General features: G+C 47.6%; 1 protein-coding gene across 1 annotated transcript; it reads right to left on the reverse strand.

Moving 5' to 3' along the window:
• Positions 1–3,225: 3,225 nt before the first annotated feature.
• On the reverse strand, positions 3,226–20,342 carry MINAR1 (membrane integral NOTCH2 associated receptor 1; the record flags this gene model as incomplete). The annotated part of the gene is made up of 6 exons (XM_082322373.1): positions 20,138–20,342; positions 19,664–19,695; positions 19,391–19,568; positions 9,304–11,647; positions 7,650–7,904; positions 3,226–3,423 (listed from the first exon to the last, which is right to left on the reverse strand). The coding sequence occupies exons 4-6, from the start codon at positions 11,599–11,601 to the stop codon at positions 3,226–3,228; spliced, it is 2,751 nt and encodes a 916-aa protein (XP_082178499.1). The 5' UTR covers positions 11,602–11,647; positions 19,391–19,568; positions 19,664–19,695; positions 20,138–20,342.
• Positions 20,343–20,552: the final 210 nt, after the last annotated feature.

Raw genomic sequence — 20,552 nt, forward strand, 5'->3', positions numbered from 1 at the left:
ACAATATTCTTGCAGGTTAATATTGTCAGGATTTCGCCTAGCTTGTATACTCTGCAGAACCGCAGGGTCCCTCCTTCCCAGGCTGCTCTCCTCCGGTGGCAGCATCCCACCGCTCCATCTCCTTACCTATTTTAAGCGAAGAGCTCTATGCCAGATGTAAAACCCACTGGGAACGGCTAGGGACGCACATCCCAGCGGTGCCGAGGAGCTGCTGGAGGCAGCCGGGGAGCGGAGGAGACGGCGAGGCAGCGGCTCCCGGAGGTATTTGCGGAGCGGGGAGGCAGGGAGCCGGGCTCCGCTTTCCCTGCTCCCCTCAAGCTCCTGGCACCATGGAGATGCTCCCAGAGGTTGTGGGAGTTGAATCAAGCCCCGAATGGGAGAGAGATCTGTGCTGAACCATGATCTCCACCTGCCCTAATGGAGACGAGTGCCACTGGCTGCTTGTGCAAAGTGAGGACGGGCAAAAGCACCTCGATAAATTAGGAGCAGCGTGGATGCTTGGGATGCTGAGTGCTTGAGTTGTGCCAGCTCCACGTCACCCACAGCTCCAGAACCTGCCAAATCCTTCCCAGGATTTTGGGCATCTGTGATGCAAAGACTCATCCAGTGCCAGTTGGATGAGTCTTGCACAGACAAAAACAATCCCTGCACAGACAAAACAGGGGTCCTTACATCTCCTCTAATGCATCAGTGCAAGCACAGCCCCAGCCAGCCCCTGTAATCAATAACATCTCTTGCACCCTTCTCGCATCTCCACTTAGATATTCAGATATTTTCTAAAATCAGATTACTGAGATGCAATGGAGGAAGCGCTGCTGATTTCGGGTTGGGGGTGGCAGGGCCAGATCACTCGTGCTAGCAGAGGGGGGGATGGCGAAGGCGGGGGGTCTGCCTGGTGTCTGTCCCACACCCATCCTGCCCCGCCAAGGGATTTGTCACCGCCGGCACGGGCAGACGGGGGACTGACACTGTGCCACCACAGGGCCATGCTGGCCTTTCCGACAGCGCCTCGTGCTTGCTATCACTGGGCCAAGGAGGGGTGTAAAAGGGCTTTCTGATGTTACCTGGAACCAGGAATAGATTTTTTTTACATATACAATCAACCTAAATTGTGCATAAGGTAAACTGCAGAGCAATGCCCTCCGGAGTGTATTCACATGTCTAATATTAGACATCTTGCTGGCAGCTCTGAATCGTCCCCAGAGGTCTCTCTACCTGTCTATATTTACTATGTGTGGATCCTGAGCTCCTAAACTCAGGTGTGCTGAATCATACCATAACCGAAGGCCGCCTAAAATAGAGTGTGAATTGCTCACTCCCTGCTGTGACTCCATCCTGCAGCATCTGGGAGGAAAGAGGAATAATCCTGGTATTAGGAATGGGCCAAAGCTACAGAATTTGGGTCAGGATTCAGGCTAGGCAGGTGCAGTTTTCAATCTAGGGGCTTATCCTTGTTCTGTATTTGCTGATGGGACACCCGACCCTGTGCTTGTACTTTTCCTGATAGACCAGTGGTCCCAGGGATCACCTATCCCTAAATAAAATAGCGCACACAAGCAGTGCATAAACAGATCTCCAGCTGCAGGAAAGAACTGACACACATCTGAAGTCACAACAAAGCCTTCGCCTCCCACACACTCTTTCCTCACTACTTTTTTTAAACCAGCCAGAAACAAACAGTGAGTGCGGCACATCCCAGAGAGCCGGAGGAACGAGCATCCGATGCTTTCCTAGCTGCTGTGTCATCGTGTAGGGAGGCTGCTTCTGAAGAAACCAAATTACCCTACGTAAAGAGCATCCACTAAAAGAATCTCCTCTCCCTTAGAGGACCAGCAAGATCAAATTATTTCCTGAAAAATTTTTTTTTTTCCTTTTTTTTTTTCATCTGTACTTGACAGAAGAGTAATACTGTCTGGATATTTGCTTTCACTAACCATGGCAGGTAATTTCTGTCATAGCTTGAGAATTCCTTTGAACCTGCTATTTGCATTTGAGATAAAGCATCAAATGGTCATTTCCCATGGGATACAGACTGCTTGCTGTCCGGTAGAGTCAACCATCATTCTTGAGTACATTAGCAAGAGGGAAGCAAAAAGATCTCCCCGTGCCGAATGCATTGCATTAACAGCAAGTTTCCACTAGTGCTGAAAAACTGTGCCCTTAATATAAGTGCTCAGTAACCACCAGCCCTGCTGTTTGAGGAGCACTCTGAACTGTACAGAAGGCTTGCGGGAAAAGAACCTCCATTAGTACCCATTATGCTGTGATTTATGTTATGGGCTTAAAATAGCAAAATTAAACAGTTCTATTTAATCTACAGTCTAAAAAAAGGCACAAAGACTTTGTGAAAAAAATTATAACTGTTCAGATTACATTTCCAAGAACTTTAACAGAGTGTTGCTTTGATTTGCCAGCTTTGCTTGCTGGCAAGAGTGAAACTGAGACAATTTCACTGTCTGTGGAGGTAAAGAATACCCTTTTGGCAAGGCAAACTTGCCAGCTCTATGCAAATGTTATTCAACAGAAGCAACTAAAACCTCTTGTGATTGCTTTAAAACATAATCTTTTTGGTCTGCAGCACATTGCACTTATCTAAGTACTCAGTGATGATAGAGCGGGTCTTAGGGCAAGACCAAATACAAAGAGCCCTTTTTAATCTGAACATAGGAATGAACTCTGTTCATGGCTACACAGTCTGCTTTCAATCAAATGATCATGAAATACATAAATACTATAAAATAAATACAATACATTCAGAGTTTTCTACATTGTAGAGAGCTATAAGACTTTCCTAGCTCCCCGATGTAATGCATATAGAACATTCCCTTCTATACAGTGCTACCTCCATGTACCCATACCTCCATTAAATGCAACATAACTCAGACAACCTTCCTCTTTTGCCTGGATTCTCATCAGTCTCTGATTCTGTAAAACTTTATATTGTTTCTTTAGGAAAAAAAAATATTGCACTTTTAAAAATGCATAAAAATTGAACCAAGTTCCCATTAACTCCGCCACACAGTCTTTTATTTAAAATAATACTTTTTAAAAAAATGTTTCTCGTGTTGTTTTGTGTTTTGCCTACGTTTACAGCATTCTCCATCAGGATATCCTCAGAACATTCTTCCTTAGCAAATTCCTTCCAGTTTTGCCACCAGACGTTTGAAAGACAGCATGAGCTATCCGAGATACATGCGGCTGGGAGTCACGGGTCCGTCCGCAGGTTCAGGATTTCATTGTACAAATGGGAACTACAATGACTAGAATAACCGTACAAGCTGCCGCCGCTATCAGGGCAGCTATCTTGCAAACCTTTGCTCTTCTGAACTCGGCTTCTTTGCGTTTTAGTAAGGAATCATAGCCAGGAGTATAAATGTCTTCCATCCAGTATTCTAAGTTGTTTGGGTTTAAAGATTCTTGAGTCTAAAAATTAAAAGGAAACAGTTGTTAATTGTCTGGGATCTGTCATTAATAAAATAAATAAATAAAGCAGATGTGCCTGAAGGCCTCCCAACGGCATCTGGGTCTGCTGTCAGGATGAAGTGGGTTATTGCCGCTTCTCACATCCCTTCAACTCCTGGTCCCAGTTCCATAAGGCTGACGGAAGTGGCAACAAAATACTGCAAAAAATAAATTCCTGCAACAGTACAAGTCTACTGCAAAATCCCTCACGTACCTCTGATTTGCCGGAAACTTCATCATCTTGGATGGCATTTAAATAAAATCTCTTTAATCTGCTAGACAGCAGAGATGTCAGCACCTACCGGTCTGTTACTGCTTTTTAAATTATTAAAGCCCAGCTGATGGGAAGGGTTCTTAACATATACTCCTCATGCACTACATTTTATAAAGCTAACCCTAATTTTGCTACCATAACTTGCTTGCAGGGCGGGATTGCCCAGCCCCATTCAGCACCCAGTCCCTCTGGATGGGCAATTTGCAGACCCCCTCCAGAATGGCAACACCTGGGGACACCGGCCCTTCGTTTCAGCATGGGAATACACAACGGCAGGCAGCAGGTGCCGAACACCCCGCAGAGCGGGGCTGCAAGTGGGTTTCCATGCAATCACCCAGGACAGAGTGACTCTCAGCTTCCAGCTCTCCTTCCAGCTCCATCTTCTGAAAATCAGCTGGGTGCATGATGCTGTCTCAGTTTTAGGGGCAAGAAGAGAAAGGGAACTGGATACCTGGCATACGATTTGGTACCGCACATCGCTCTGAACCATCTCCAGAGATGAGACCATTTAACCCCAGTGGCACAATCTATATTTTGCACAGGAAGCAATACTCTGCTCATTGCCAAAGTCTGAGTCTTTCTGGGTTGGAGGTGATTTTAAGAGTATGCTTAAGAAATGGAAGACTTTGCCTGCCCATTCCACACAGGTAACAAAAAAAAAACCAAAAAAAACCAAAAAAAAAAGTGAAAGAAATCTGAATTGGTCAGAAAATTAAAGGCAACCTGGGGAACTTTATCAGGGTCTCCATCTGAACGTGGTTTGTTTTTTGGTTTTTTTTAATCTTTTAGCTTTTTCTTCCTTAGAATTTGAGTTCTTCAAGCTTTGCATTTCCACCTTGCTTGTATTTTTTCCCTTCATCCTTTCTGTTAGGGAAAATGGGGGGGAAATGGGGGAAACCCAAACACTAGGCATTATATTGCACTTACCAGCAGAAAGGAATAAAGCAGAAAGAACATTTTTGAAAAATGACAGCTTCTCCTCGAAGCTGTCTCCTGTGTCTGGGGCTCCAAAAGGCCATTTCTTTAAAAAAAATGAAAAAAATTCCACATAAAAATGTTCCAGTGAGAATACCCAAACACTCACCATTTCTGTCCTCAGAACGGACCTGATCCAAAGCTCGTTGGACCCCGCACAAAGACACTCCAGCTGACTTGAGAGGGATTTGGGTAAGCCTTTAATTGGCTAATTCAGATTTTGTGGCCATGAGCTACTGGCTGAAACCTTGCTGTGCCTGAAAGCAGCATTTGCTTCATGTACAGAACTACCACAAGAAGTGATTTTATAGCTACCCTAGAAATAAACAATTAAAACTGAGCAACGGTTTTATGATCGTTTAATGGAGATCTCTGTGATAGCGCTAGTATGCTGAAACAGAGACCATCAGCCGAGTCTGAGATTGTACCATTCAGGCTCTGAATGACCTATTCCAGCCTTCTGAAAAAAATCAGCAACCACATCTCTAAAGGGATCAGAAAATGGCCTGACAATGTTTTGTCCCACTGGATCATCATACCCAGAGCAAAGCAATGAGACCTCACACAGTCCCCACACCTGGGACAAACTTTGGCCTGACTAGTTTTGCAGTTTCTTTTTTAAATGACAACCCAGCAGACTTGTCGAGTGCCAGGAGAAATTTTAAATAAACAAAGGTAGAAAAAACCCAAAGATAGCCATGCTATGCTTCAAGGAAATTACAGTTTTGGACCTCTCTGCCTTGGTATTGACCTTTTAACTACTTCAGAAGGAAGATGCATTATTAAAAAGGCCCATTACTGTTAATCAGCTTCTTTTCCCATTTCATTGCCAGACGTAGGAATGTTCATTAAAGCATAATGTATTTACTTTCAGTTCTAATAAACTTAATCACTGGGAAAAAAACCCACTCATCAGTCTGTGTCTATTTTTTAAGTTTGTCAGTAAGCTCTATTATAAAGTCTAGACATGGGCTTTGTGGAGTAGATGCAATTCTGACAGTCCTTTTGGAAGGAGAGAATCAAACCAGTAAAGTTTTATCACCTTTATCCTAAAGATAAATGATGGCAATAAGCCGATTTCTCTGGTTTGCTCACTGTCACGCGGAGCTGCTTACAGGGAACAAAACGGCCCTATGAGAAGCAGATGGAGAACACTTCTCCCAGGGGAGCCTTGCTTCCAAATATCACCTCCCTTGTTGCCTCCGCGCAGCAGGTAAGGGATGCTTTGCAGCCGCCTGCTGCAGAGGAAATTCTTTCAGCCTACCTATCCCTACTCTAGCATACAGTCTGCAGTGCCAGCGTTAGGAATTTAGTAAGCCCTCTAATGCTTTTTAAGTCCCAAAAAGCAGCAGGCAGCTGAGGCAAGATGCAGCCTGGTCCCTGTGCTACCTGGTTTCTCTTCAAGTGCACTTTAGTCACAGAACGGAGCAGAGGCTGGTGAGGACAGGGAAGTTTGCATGAGCTGAGCCAGGAGGTGAATTTGTTGTGCACAAATTCCTGCACAAACACTCGTGGGAGTTGCACTACAGCACTATGTGGGTGATGGTTTTAATTCCAAACCAGCTAACGCCTGGCCCTGAGGCATGGCAGTTCTCCTTGGGCTATCCAAGCCTTTCTCACAGTATCCTGATGTTCTACTAGGGCTTAGTCTGATGGGTTTGGAGCGGGGTTAGGTACCTCAGCACTGAGCCATCAAGAGCTGGCGTGGAGCTGCAAGTCTCAGGCTCCCGCGTGCCGCCTGCCCTGGCAGAGAAGCTCTGGAGACAAGCAGACTCCCTGCTTGCGTATGGCTGTGCCGCACAGACCGTTGATTACAGAGCCGTGTTAGCATGGCGCTGATAAGCCCCAAACTGTGGATCAGTGTACCCCAACTGCTGCCAAGCCTGTAGCTAGCTGAGGCAACTTGCTCTGCTCTGGGGCACCCACGCACATGCAAGGAGCCCAAAATGCCTGAGGTCAGCACCATTCCCCCCGCTGGCTCTGCATGCTGCTGTACAAATCCATACAAACGATACACAGTGATCTGCGCATCAGTATGGATTTCATTATGCGATGCATTTTGCGTTTCATGACCAAATATGGCAACATTTGTCTGGTCTTTACACATTTTGGATGGCATTCTTCATGCTTACTCTTTAAACATGTGCTCAGATATCTTCCTTCCTAGAAAATGTCTTGTGTTTATCAGGCTAGACAGGGTATCCAACGTGGGGGCTCAGTCCTGTGTCTGGGCAGCCCATTATATATCAGGATTGTGATTTCAAATACACCACAGTTTGGGAAAATTTAAATGCAAAATTTGGATTTGCCTCCCAGTAACTTGCTCTGCTCTGCTTGTTGCAGAAGAGCCTGCACACTTCCAGGCTGAACTGAAATGCAAACAAGACAGACCATTAGCTGCTCTCTTCACGTGACTCTGGTTTCCAACAGCCATTTCAAAGTTGCAACGGTGATGCGATTCAAAAACAATCATGGCGTGGAGCGTCTTCTACAAGCACTTTGTGTCTCATGTTCCTAGCAAAATGGAAAAAGCCCTAACACTTAAATTCTCTGTGAACAATTCAGACAGAACAAGGACAGAAGAAAAAGCAGCAATGCCAGCTTCTGCACCACTCTGCCTTGCTGCAGTTAGGGACCAGTTCATCTCTGCACCCCTTTACCTCTAAACTCTTCTTTAGAGCTACTAACACCACGATGGCTTAGCAGACATCTCTCCATTGCAGAATAAGCTGGGAGCACCAACCTGTCAAGGATCACCATTCAGCAATCAAACATCCACATTTTTCTTTGTCCCTGGCCAGGATGGATAGGGATCAGCAAGATTAGAGGCTCAACACTGCATAGCTCCTTCCTGAGCTATTCAAATCCCTTCTTAAATACATATTCTGGCAACATCCATTCGCAATCAAGCCATTCAAATTAAACAAATGGGACTCACTTGTAGATCCAATGCTGCAATCTTGCCTTTATCCCCCGAATTCCTCGTGTATTCCTCTATGGTCCATGACGGCTGGGCGCGTTTCACTTCAGCCAGCTCTGTCAACCTCATGTCTGTGTAGAGCGGGTTGCTCTTCATGTGTGACTTGAGTGATGCAGGGTAGGGATGAGGACTAAAGACTTGTTCAATCAAGAAAGCATCTTTTGGTTGTTTAGAGAGTCTGTGTGGCTGTGGGATTTCATATTGCCTGTCTGCCTGCAATAGGGTTCAAAAGAATTTGAGAGAAGAAACAGGACTATGAGGGGGTTAAACACAAAGGACAGAGACACTCCTTTCAGACTCACCATATGATCCTGCTTAAGCCATGGTAAGAAAAGTACCAGCTAGGACGAAGGTTTTGGATGACCTTAATCCATTTGCCCACCCTCTTCTCATAACCAGACCAAAGAGGTATTTTACAGACACAACTCCTTGTTCACCATAACATGAACACAAAGCTGATTCAACAGAGGAAATATAGGTTTTGTACTGTTTACACATTATAAAACTATTCTAAAAATGGCCCTGACATCCAAAAAAGCCTAGCTGATCTGGAAAAGCCAAGAGCCCCATGCAGGCTTCCAGATTTCTGTTTCCAGATCAAATCTTAACATGAAGAAGTCTCATGGGAAGCCCCCAGGCAGCACCCCCTTGACACCACACCATCCATAGCACCAATCCAGCGCCAGCCACAGTCTACTGCAGAAGTGAGGAAGGGACTTTCAAAGCCAGCATTTCATCCTGGGCAGACCAATGTACAGAAAAGCCAAGGTTTGGGCTTACTAAGGTTAACCTTCTCCCCCTTCTGCAACCTGCTAATAACCCATGGTTTATGGTTTCTTGTTCATAAAACTGCACTTATTTCCATCAAACCTCTTCTTCTCAAACAAACGTCCACACCGTGCACAGTTTCAACTGAGCAGCAACCAGAGCCCAGCGCAAGGATGGCCACCATAGCTGTGCGATCTGTGAAGACGGCAGTGGGCAGCTGTTGGGAGGGATGGGCAGAGTTTTTCCTGAGTGACCAAAACAAGACCACAGCTATGCTGCGTTTCCTCAACAGGAGGTTTAAGGCTCATGTAAATGACTGTGAAAGCCAGATACGGAGAACATAACTACAGTTTGCTTCTCACGGTACACGTACAAGGATTCTTTTCTTGAGGGATTTGAATCCATGAATCTATTTTGTTGCCTTTTAAATATGCACATACTTCTCTGATAAAAGCCATCACAATGCAATTTCAAAATATCCCTTCTAAAACAACTACTAGAGAATTTCAATTTTCCTCACGCACTTTTCACCAAGTTAATTACCCAGCTTCCTTATATCGCCACTGATGATGAAGAATACCATCATCTTCTGCAGATCTCACCCACACTACTCCCCCCTCCCCATTTCAAAAAAGCTAAGTGCTTCTAAGGAACAACTTGACCATATTGCAGCTGCCAAGCAAGAGCATATAGGTACAAAATCACTCAATTATGATAACAATAAAGACAGGCATAATATGGCAGCGCAAAGTATTGTCACCCCTGAGGCTTGTGATGACTATGGAAGACACTCATAACTAGATTATTTTTAAGTGCTTATTACACGAGTTAAAGTTGAAATTACCTCTTTAGATTTCCTGTGCCAGTCCTTATTTTCTCCTCCGTCTCTCTCTTTCATCTCCTCTTCCGTAATGCCAACTTGGTTGGTGTAAGTAATAGCTCTCCAGTCCCGGGGAGAGTTTGAAATACTTGCTATTTTGGATTCAGTTGCACTATTTTCCTCTGTTAATGACCTTGATGACCGCCTAGTAAACAAACTTTTTTTTAAGGCTTTTACTCGAAGACTCTCACTATTACTTCCACTGGCGTCTGAACAGCACCATTCTGGATTATTCTCTAGTTTGCCTCCGTGAGGAGTATTGTGGCACTGAAATATCTGCGGGGAGTTACTCTCATCTGACGCAGCCTCGCTTGTCAAAGAATTGAGATCTATTTGCACGCTGACCTTCTCTGGCTGCTGAATTTTTTGATCCAACTTGCTCAATTTTCCCAGGACTTGAGAGATTTCTTCTCGGACACCTGAGAGAGATTCCAGTTTCTTCTCTATTTCTCCAATTCTCAAAACTAATTTGCAGACACTCGTTTTCAGTTCATCATCTGTGTTACTGATATCTGCCCGGACCACTTTATCCAATTTGTTACAGGCACTCCCGTTGGAGATTTTAGTCAAGTTGTGCTCAGGTGAGCTCTCACAGTCTGATTTATGCACCTGAGACAAGGAGCCAGTGCTGTTGTAGCACGACGACTGCATCACTCCCGTCGACCCACTGATACTCATGTCATCCAAAAACCGGAAAATGTCACTGATGTCATCGCTCACAATTTCGGAGTCATCGTCTGACTGCTTAAGAGAATGCCGCTCTCCGTACTTGGCTTGGCTCGCTGCACACAAATCCTTGCATTTCTTGTGGTCCAGAACTTGCTGCTCTGTTTGTGTCCCAACACTCGTGGTCCTGTCAATGCTTAAGATCTGAACAGAAGTACAATTAATGCTTTTATCCTTAAACTTTTTGACTGGCTCGTGTTTCTCCACATCTAGGATGGAAGGAATTTCCTTGGGTTTATGCCCATTTGGTTTCACAGCATAGTTTGCCTGCATAATTGGTTGCTGATCCTTCGCATTTAGGTAGGACTGATGCCTGTCAGCTGAAGGAAAGCTGGGAGATGGGTTGTTCGAGCTCTGATATCGTGGCTTCTCTTCAGGCTGCTTCCTATTAAAAAATGATCGTTCAAAGTCAGGTACCTCCTCAGTATTTAAACTCCAGCTTTTAGCTGGCCAGGCAGTTTGCTTGGTTGGCTTTCCAGTCCACTTTTTGGTGTCCTGGGGACCGAGAATAGTAGTTGGGCCAAAATACGTTGAAGCTTGAAGATCATCTAAACTTTCATGCTTCACTCGTCTTTTGTCTGGTATAGGAGAATAAACTGGATTCAGGTACTGGCTGCTGTATGGCATTTCAAAGCTGTGGTTGAAGAAAGCCTGCTTAGAGCTTTCTTTCCTGTTCTGAGGCTCTCTGTGTCCATCTTCTGGCTTTTTGTTGGATGGTATTAAGTTGGGAGATATTGTAATCAGATTATGAAAATCTTCTTTGAATATATTTCTTTTCTGGACACATGACTGCATCACAAACGGCTCGTCGTTTGAAATGAAGGTTTCTTTTATGCCTGCACTTATAGGCAAGGAGTCCTGGTCTGAAATAGATTCATTTTCAATGTTCATGGGGAAGTACGTACTCTGCATCTCGCATGGTGGAGATGTGGCGATGGAGTAGGACGCCAGCGCCTGCAGCCTGTCCAGAGAGGCAGCCCGGCCCTTCATGTCCTTATTAACACCAAGCAAAAAGTTGGGTTCTGACGAGGGAACAAACTGTTGACAGTCTTTGCAGTCCATCTTTCTGCATTTTGAAGACCTTCTGACTGGAAAGCCCCGGTTAAACTCCTGGTCGTTCAGCTCGCAGTTGGGCACGCAGTCTGCCATATTGCAGATTTCCGTGTCAGATCTACAGGACTCGAAGGACTCTTTCTTCTTCACTTTCTGCCTTGCAACTGGAAGTTTCTCCTTGGCCACTCCTCCGTTCATTTGTATGAGGTTGAATATTGTTACTATATCTGCTGCAACCATGATTTTCTTTGATTGCTGATTGTTTACAGTGCATCTCATTTTGTCTTTGAACAAAGTCGCTGGGAAATTAGGATCCAGGCAAGCAGTGTAAAACAGCACACTTCTGAGCTTGGCCAACTGGGATAAATCAAACCTTGCACACAGGGACTTGCAGAGGTCCTGGTAAGAAACGGTATTCTGCTTCGTGTCCAGCTCCTCCAAGATCTTCACCAGGAAGAGCGAGGATTCCTGGTTGGACTCCATGGCTTAAGCGTATTTTGTTGTTTAGCCTGGAAACTGCGTTCCACTTCTACAGCAACACACAACAGCAAACAAAAAAGACTGTAAGTCACCCACAGATAATATTTAGGACCTTGTAATTCAGCCACAGACGGGACCTGACTCCCTAGCCACGCAGTCGAGGGCTCGCTTGTATAACCCATCCTCATGTTTCCCAACTCCAGGCTGTAATCCTAGCATCGATGAAATCAATACTTAAATGGAATCAGGATTTCATCCAAGGAGGCTCATTTATGTCAGTGTCTACTAAAGCGAGCAAGTGAATAAACAGCAGAAGCTCTGAAGGGGCCGAACTAATGGCAGATATACAATCACAGCCTTCTTGCTATGGTGCTTTCATAGAATTTCTTACCAACTTGTGAAAGGTTGAAAGTACAGACACGTCAAATTGTTTGGCAGTAATTCTAGCCCTAGCCTAACCAGAGATGATCTACTACACCATGACAACCCCAGCTGTTTTCATATTTGACTGCAAATGGCTCTCAGGAAGATTTTCTGAGAATAAACTTCTGACGTGTTTTTGGAAGTTTTTTATCTGAGCACATAATTATCATCTTGCTTATTTTAAAACATTATTTTCTCCTCTGCTCTGAATTATCTCCTCTGGATAACATGATACTTTGTCCAGAAATACCTTTTCCTAAGTTTATGACTCAGGAATGCAAAAGCGGCCTGGCCCCATGCAAAAAATCTGTGTGAGCCCCAGTTCAGCTATAAAGTGCAAAATTTAGAAAAGAGCAGGAAGAGTTAAACAAAAAAAAAAAAAATCCCACTGAATCTTGAAACCAATCCAGCAGATGCTAGAGGGCTGGCTGCCAGTCAGGGTGAATTTGAAGACTGAGAAATATCAAGGACAGAGAACATCCTCTTCAGTGATGTGCTCCCAGAGAAACCCGGGGAGTGCAGCTCCATTCACCAGCCCGAAACGATAGGGCAGAGGTGGAGAGCAAAGGCTGCACATTTATGTGGATAACAAGAATAGCCTGAACAAGCATAGCTAACGCTAGCAAACATCTTGGGAAGGATATAAACCCCTGCACTTTCAGAGCTGAAACCAACCTCTAGCTATTATGGATTAGGAAAGGCTGTTGATGGGGGGGCAGATTATTTTTCATCTGCCTACTGTGAATATCCTTGTCGGTGTCTCTGCTGTTGGCTACTAGAAGAGACAGAGCACAGGATGATGCAGTCTGCCAATTCCTATGTTTGGACACTTTGTCTTTGTTATTCTTCCTGATAGGAATGACAAAAATATTTTCCTTTCCCCAGACAGGTATGGTATCTTCCCCCATTCACTCCCACCCTTAGATGATGCCTGGAACTAGTCTCTCCATCTGCATCAAGTGCAGAATATCCACCCAAATGGCAAAGCACAAAAGTCAGGCTTGCAAGGTTTATTATTACTCATTTAAAAAGTCACCTCACAGCCAAAAACCTCAGGGCTCCTGAGCACCACTCCAGGAATACAGGGCTCCTGTTGCCTCTCTTGTAGCCTTTCATCTTGCCCTGACATTACACCGGTGATTGCTATCAGTGTCAGAAGCCAGCATACATCAGCTTTTGTAGCAAACGCCTCAGTACCATCTTCCAGAGGGAAAAAAGAAAACCACCAGTTTGCCCATAAGAATATGAAACAAGTCTCCATACAGACTTGTCTGTTTATTTAAGTAGCATCTTTCTCCGGCGTATGATCAGAAGTTGAGCAGCAGCAACATGAATGTATTTCTGTGATTGTAAACACTACTCTCAGAAATCAATGGCTACAGGGATTTTCCAACACCTCCACTGCATGCACGTTTGCTTTTAAAGCTCCTGTATTATGCATAGCAGCACAACTCTTCTGCTAACTGACAAAAAGAGCAAAAATGTTATATTGCTCATTGCTTGGCTCCAGAAAGCAATGCTAAAAGCTGGAGGAGGATGCCTGTATCCCCTTTCTCTTTATTAACAGTGTGTGCTTGGAGGCACAGCCTTTTTCACAGCCTGCCTTTGTATTTCTCTGACATGTCACCATTAGACAATGAAGCTCCCAAGCTAGGTCCAAACCACTCTACCTGTCACCAAAGCCACCAAGCACTCCCAGAGTAAACTTCACACACAGGGCTCGGAGACTTTCCCAGCAGCCAGGGGACTGGCATTGCAAGTCAGTCTTCTGCATGTTATAAATCTGCCATTTGGGGCAAGAGTGGAAATCTGTCTTTTTGTCACCTCTGGGCTGAATAGTGAATACCAGCAAAAGCAACTATCTCCTTCCATTTGTAACTTCACAGCTTCTTGAAAAACCCTCACCTGGATATGCGTTTTCACAGCCTGATATACACTCCACGCTGTCTCCACCAGCCTGCCAGCGCCCTGCTTTCTCCCCACTCACATTCTTGCTAAAATACACAAGTAGCCACTTTGCAATAACATATTTCTTAAAACTGTCAACCCATTTTGTTCCCTACCTTTCTGTCTTTACTCTCTCATCCCAGTGAGGATATCCTAGGTACAGTTTCCCAAAACGTTTTGTTTTGTACCAAGCCATTCTTAGCGTACCCCTTCCATCAGAGTTTTTAACTTCAATTCAGGTTTCTAAACCCTATGAATCTAGGAAAACTTAGGTGCAGCCTGATTTTCAAAGGTGCTGAGTGCTGACAAGTTCAGTAAGTTCAGTGGAAGCCCTGCATACCCCCAAACCTCACATTGCTTTTATTTAGCACTGACAAGGAGCATTGGTTTGGGGACTCCAATCCCTACGCAAGCAGTAAGGCAGCGGCACTGAAGCATGGATCCCAAGCAGAGGAGCTCTGCTAGACCTGGTTTATCTCAGTCTGGGACCCTGTGCTCCCAGACCCAAGCCTGGGAGGTGGCAGTCAGCTGTAAAGCAGCGAGGGGACAGGGAGGTGACAGAGGCTTTAAGACAAGGGTGACCAGGAGAGAGCTGAGCCTGCTGAGGTGGGAATTCGGCCAATTCGCTCAACTGAGGCTCAGCTATGGGAGGTGGGAATTGAAAAGGCAGGCTGCAAAATCAGATGTAGGCCTTGAGGAAAAGCAAGCTAGCTAGGAGTTGGAATAATTTCCTCTTCACCCCTTGGCTGTTCACAAACAGCTTCTGGTGTGAACACACTTAGGTGCGAAAGGTACCTTTGAGCTTCAGCGTGGGCATGGAAATGGGTGCTCCCTTGTACCAGAGCATCAGAAACACTGCTAGTGGAGCACACAACAGATTCAGGCTGTGAAGAATAGAATGTATTACCCCATAAGGATAATATAAAAGGGCCCTGAAATCTTGTCGCCTGGTTAAGGGATGTAAAAACCCGGTGCCAAGGTTGTCAGGGGCACATTAAGCTCCCTGTCTCTTGTCAAGCCTCCTAACAGCCTGCGACAGGGACAGGTGCCTCTTGGCAAGTCACCCCGGGAGCTGCCACATCCCAGGTGCCAAGCACTTGGCCATGCACCGTCTCAGCTGTTATGTCCACGTTCATTCATTAGCTCTCAAAGCAGGACCAGAATAGACCTGGACGTGGCACATAAATGCAAAGCTCCGAAATAAGCACAGGAAGCCCTTTTAGAGAGGGTACAGGGTCATGAGTCAGTCAAAAGCAGCAAAGTGAACGAAAGCACCCACAGCAAGCGCTGCAGCACGGGGCCTCCTCGGATGGCCTCAATTCCACCAACGTCCTTGTGCCTTACCTTTGCTACCAGCAGCCACATGCACCCTCCAAACCGCCCCCAAACTGACTTTGGTCTCCAGAGACATGGAGCTAAGCAGACAGAGGGACAGGATCTAGCTTATTTATCTTCAGCACGACACTCTCCGACCAAAGGAGCCACTTAACATTTTATCTTTAATGATTTTGTTATATTAACACTGGGAGGGTCGTTTTGACTCAGCTTCCTAAGATCCAACATTCGCTGCTCTAATAGCACAATTATATCCCAACATGGACTTGTACAGCATCATATTGCACGGCTAGTCGATGGGGTCTGACTCTCCTTGCACGCAGATGAGCTCCAGGCTTACCACAAATCAATGCCTTCTTGCCCTGCACCCAGAGCAATGAACTGAGCTCTCATCTTACCATTAACCCACTATCTCAGCCTCTGGAGGAGAAGCCCAAGAGTATTATGATTGCAACCACCATCCCTAGAGGTGCTTTCTGCTGCACAAAGGTAATGTAGTGTTCTATTTTCTGGTGTCTTTAGGAATCAGTCCTCCATAAGACCTCTCCCCTGTGGTCCTCCAGACCAGGGGAACCTGCATACTCTTTCATGCAGCTTGCTTCCCCACAGAAAGCACCTCACCACCTCCCAAATCAGCGCTGGGGCGGGGGTTCCCCTCACCTCCTGACTACCCTATAAATTCACCACCCACAGGAGTTCATGACGTAAGTACTGCTCTCCAGTTGCCCTGGCCGCTTTCCCCCGTGGCACCTTCAGCCCAAACCCTGTCCCACTGCATGGGCTAAGGGCAGCACGCATTGGGGCAGATAAATCCCAGCACAAGATTCAAGAGAAAGCCCCACCACTAGACTTCCCTGAGCAGCTGCAGGGTGGCAAGATGCCTTGCACAAGCCTGAATCGTGGCCACTGGCAGACGGACCACGTTATCTTCCTCTGTTATTTCCTCCTTCATTTCCTTCCCTGTTCTTTGTGCCTCTGACATTTGCTCTCCCCATTTCCCAATATCCACAGCAGGTGCAGCTAATACACAGATGCGGTTGCTGGAGTCATCATTTCCCTCTCGTTTGGATTTGCCTGCCGAGAGGGAAACAGCATCCTTGTTTTGCTTCCCCCCACGGTGACTAACCACGGCCACCCTATAATACCATTACGGCGACGACAGACAGAGCGAGCGATCCTCACATAAATTCCCCCAGAAAGAGCCAGCTACTTCAGTGCAGGAGAACGTTAATACAGAGCCTGTAATATGCTGGTTTACTATTAACTTGAGCTCATAAATCTTTCAGCCTGTCTTCCCAGCGCCAGATACTATAAAACAAGGCAGGCAATGCACACCTTGCATGAAACATGTAATGTATCGAGATGGAATTCAGTTTTTGTTTTCTCCCATACTCACAAATCCATTTCCCTGTCAAAACATTAAGAAATTTTTGATGAACGAATGGGCATCTCGAGCCCCGTCTGGCTCCTACCACGCACACAGACGGGAGCCGGCTCTCGGGGAAACGATGCCGGTTTCCCCACACCTTATTCCTCCTCCTCCCCCTGCGTTCTGCTGCTCATTAAAAAGAAAACTAAAAAGCGCACTTTGGAGCCCTGCCCATGCAATGGCAATCGCTTCTCTCCACCTTTCATTGAAGAGAAAAGTCCTCCCGAACAGCCCGGCACAGGCAGGCTCCCCTGGACCGTTCCCTCGGCTGTGCGGGAGCGGGCTGGGCTCCGGTCCCCGGGGCAGCTAGGAGATGTGTGCTGGCTCCCTGCCTTGGTGGTGGGATTTTTCTTCACTCCTCCAGAGCCGAAGGGGATGAACGCCTGCAGCCTGGGAGCTCACAGGGCTTGGGCACCCGCTCCCGCCAGCGGCTCGCTGCCGTTCCGCACAGGAACGACGCACGCTTTGCACCCTCCCGGGCATCCCACCGCTACCCTCACCCGCCTTCACCCGGGGGCTCGGTCCGGGCTGGCACGGGAAGAAGTTGCTATTTTCTGGGTCTTATCTTGTGTGAACAAGGCTTGGAAAACCACGCTTTACAAATCCTGCCTCAACAGAGGCAGGCTCTGCTGTAAAAGGACTCTGCACAACACTTCAGCCTCCCCCCCCCAGAATTCAGCAGTTTTTAAAGCCTCCCAGTGCATAAATTAATGGGGAACTTGTGGGTAAAGGCAGCGTACCCTCACCGCTGTGTCAGGGCTCAAGTCGAACAAGGTTTACCATCGATTTTTCTTGCACAATAACATTAGGCTGATTATTTGCATTGTTCAGTTATGCAATCCAGGTTAAGGCATCTATATGGTCTGGAAAAGTGCAAACAATCATTCTAAAACTGTGCAATAAATTACTTGAATTATTACTGCATCATATGCTCTTGGTTATTCTTTGCCAACTATTGGCCCATACAAACACACACAAATACTGTCCTCTCAATATGTTATTAGAGCACATCCAAGTCGCATTTTTCCTGAAAATTTTTGCATAAGGAGACACCATTGCAAGCACTGACAGGCAGACACAAAAAGGTATAATCGAGTTAAATGTGAGCAATTTATTCCTTCTGTGGGCAACCCGGATTTTTGCATGGCAAACCTCTAACAACCCCAGTGCCACCCCGGACCTGACTCTGCACAGACTGGCTCCCTCGCCCCGGCGGGTCCGGCTTTCCTGGTCCCATCCTTGGTGCTCCCCATCCCTCCAGGCTCCCCGGTCCGGGTTTGGGGGCGCGGGGGCCCAGGCTGGGGGTCACCCACTTGCTCCCCTCCAGCTGTCCACAAACAGGTCCAGCTGTGCCGGACTGAAGTGGAGCTGCCAAAGTCACAAATGGAGTTTCAAGATTTTTGAGTCCCCCCCTTTCCCGTGGAGCCTCACAAAGAGGTGGTACCCGGGGGGGCCGGTGGAGACCGCCGGGGCTGGGGGGGGGGGTCTCTTACCTGCACTCACCCCACCTGCCCCCAGCCCGGGGCGGGGGGGGGCCGGTGCTGAAGCCCCCTCCCGGCACCCCCGGTCCCCAGAGCATCCCTGGGGGCTGGGGAGGGGAGGGCCCTCGTCCTCGGCGCCCCGCTCTGCCAGCCCACCCCTTTGCACACCCGTGCCCCCCTCCCCGCACCTGGGGCTCACCTGGGGGCTCCGCCTGCCTCTTGCCCGGGGAGCGCGGCCGTCACGGCTGGCTCTGCCGCTGCAGCAGCCGCTTCCCAGCAAGGAGGAGGAGGAGGAGGAAGAGCCCGAGCCTGAAGCCCCAGCAGGATGCCATAGCGCCGGGCTGCGCTGACAAAGGCGGCAGCAGGTTGGCATGGGAGGAGGGAGGGAGGGAGAGAGAGAGGAGGGAGGGAGGGGGCTGCACAGGCCGAGCCTCCCCGCACCGCCCCCCGCGCCCGCAGCCGCGGGAGGGGCTGCCCCGGCCGCCCCGGGCGCTGCGGCAGCGGGGCTCGCCGCCCGCAGGGACGGTGCGCGGCGGGAGGCGGGGGGCCCGCGCTTCGGCTTTGCTTTAAATTATTATTATTATTATTATTGTTATTAGTAGTAGTAGTAGTATTATTATTAGCGCGTGTCCCGGCCGCTCTCGCAGCCTCACGAGCTGCGGGGGTGCCCAGCTCGGCGCGGGGTCCCGGCGGCACCGAGCCCCGGAGCCCCCGAGCCCCCCGGCCCCAGGCAGCAGCGCCCGGCTCCCCCGGCACTGTCAGCCCCGCTATTCCCCCTCCCCCTGCACCCCAAATCCTGCACCCCAAATCCAGGCAGAGGGTGACAGCGTGCCCGCAGCCTGGTGCAAAGGCGAGGGATGCCCAGCGTGAAAGGGAGCCTCTTCCCACCTGGGGACATCGCGCCCCGGTGCCCACCCCTGCACGCCCACCGCCTCGGGGTGCAAAGGCCGCTGATGCACAGGTCTTGTGCTGCACGGCCGCCCATGGTACCTGAGCTCCCATTAGGCCAGCGGTACCCCTTAGACAGAGGTCATGGCCCTCACGGGGACGGGGTCTGGTGGTGCGGGATGCCAGCCCAAGGTGCTGCGCAGCGTGGGAGCCCCCAGTCCGGGTGTGCTGCGATGCACATGCAGCACCAAGGCACACTCGCTGCCAGTCCAGGCCGGCGAGAGCTTACCTTCTGTCAGAGCATTGCTTCTTTCCTTGCTGATGGTCAGCTTGCCACGCCACCCAGAAAATATTGCAGAGAGTTTTTAATAGAGGTGTTGCTGGGTGAATAAAGCAATCAGATGTCAAAGGCTTGACTTTTCATCTCATTAGTACTGTTTGGGAAGTGGACTATCAGCTTTTCTCTCCTAGATGAACCAATTCAAAGGGTTACATGCACAAACGCATCATAGCCATCAGACCACTGTGGACAAACTGGCATAAAACCATGTGTTTTACTTACTCTGACAACCTTGGGAGCAGACCTCTGCTTTCCTGGGAGAAACAAGGGGTCAGGAGGGTCTGTCTGAAACCCACTGATGTGCAAGTGCTTCCACTGACTTTGAAGAGTATTGTATGTGATTCACTGTATATATAATATCTGTAAAGACACTTAAGGCACATAGCAGCTAATACAAGAGGAGAAGATAAACATATATCTTTGCAAATGGAAGAACAACGTGTTTATACTACATTTATTTTTACCACTACTTAACAGCATTGAAAGAGGCAGTGTCCTTGGGCCCCATTTTCCATGCTTTTGTCAGATTGTTTTACGCTATAAGTAGCCATTTACTTGCAAATTTCATGGCTGGATCATTTCAGCCCTATGCCACTTCCTATAGAGCATGCCTTCAGATCATCAGAACGGGCAGAAAAGCTCTGTGTACCCTTCAGAATTGCAAACACCAGAGAATAAGTAGGAAACATTTCTTACCCCTAGTCCAGGTCTAGCTGATCTTACTTGGTTTCGCCCAGGTTCTGATAGGTTTCCAGAGTTGGGTCCCATAGCGAAAGTTGGTCCGGCTAGAAATTAAGGAGCATAATAAAAATAATAATGAGATCGATAATGCATTCCCTGATTATGAAAGAGGGTGTCTGCTCAACGATCCCCTGATTGACAGGAAGTCCCCAACCGCATAATCCTGAACCCCTCCTGGGAGGCAAAGGGACCATGCAGCTGAGATGGCCGTGTATCAGCCAGTGCTCCCTCGGCACGCAGTCCTAGTGTCTGCTCGCTGGCCCGACTTGTAGCTGTGATACAAAACTGCCTCCTGTAAAAGCCTGGTGAGAATTTGCAGTGACTTAAAAGCTCAAGGCTTCAGTGGAAGGGATGCCCTTCAACGCGCATC

This window comes from Platalea leucorodia (assembly GCF_965183815.1).
Source record: "Platalea leucorodia genome assembly, chromosome: 9".
NCBI classification, from domain to species: domain Eukaryota; kingdom Metazoa; phylum Chordata; class Aves; order Pelecaniformes; family Threskiornithidae; genus Platalea; species Platalea leucorodia.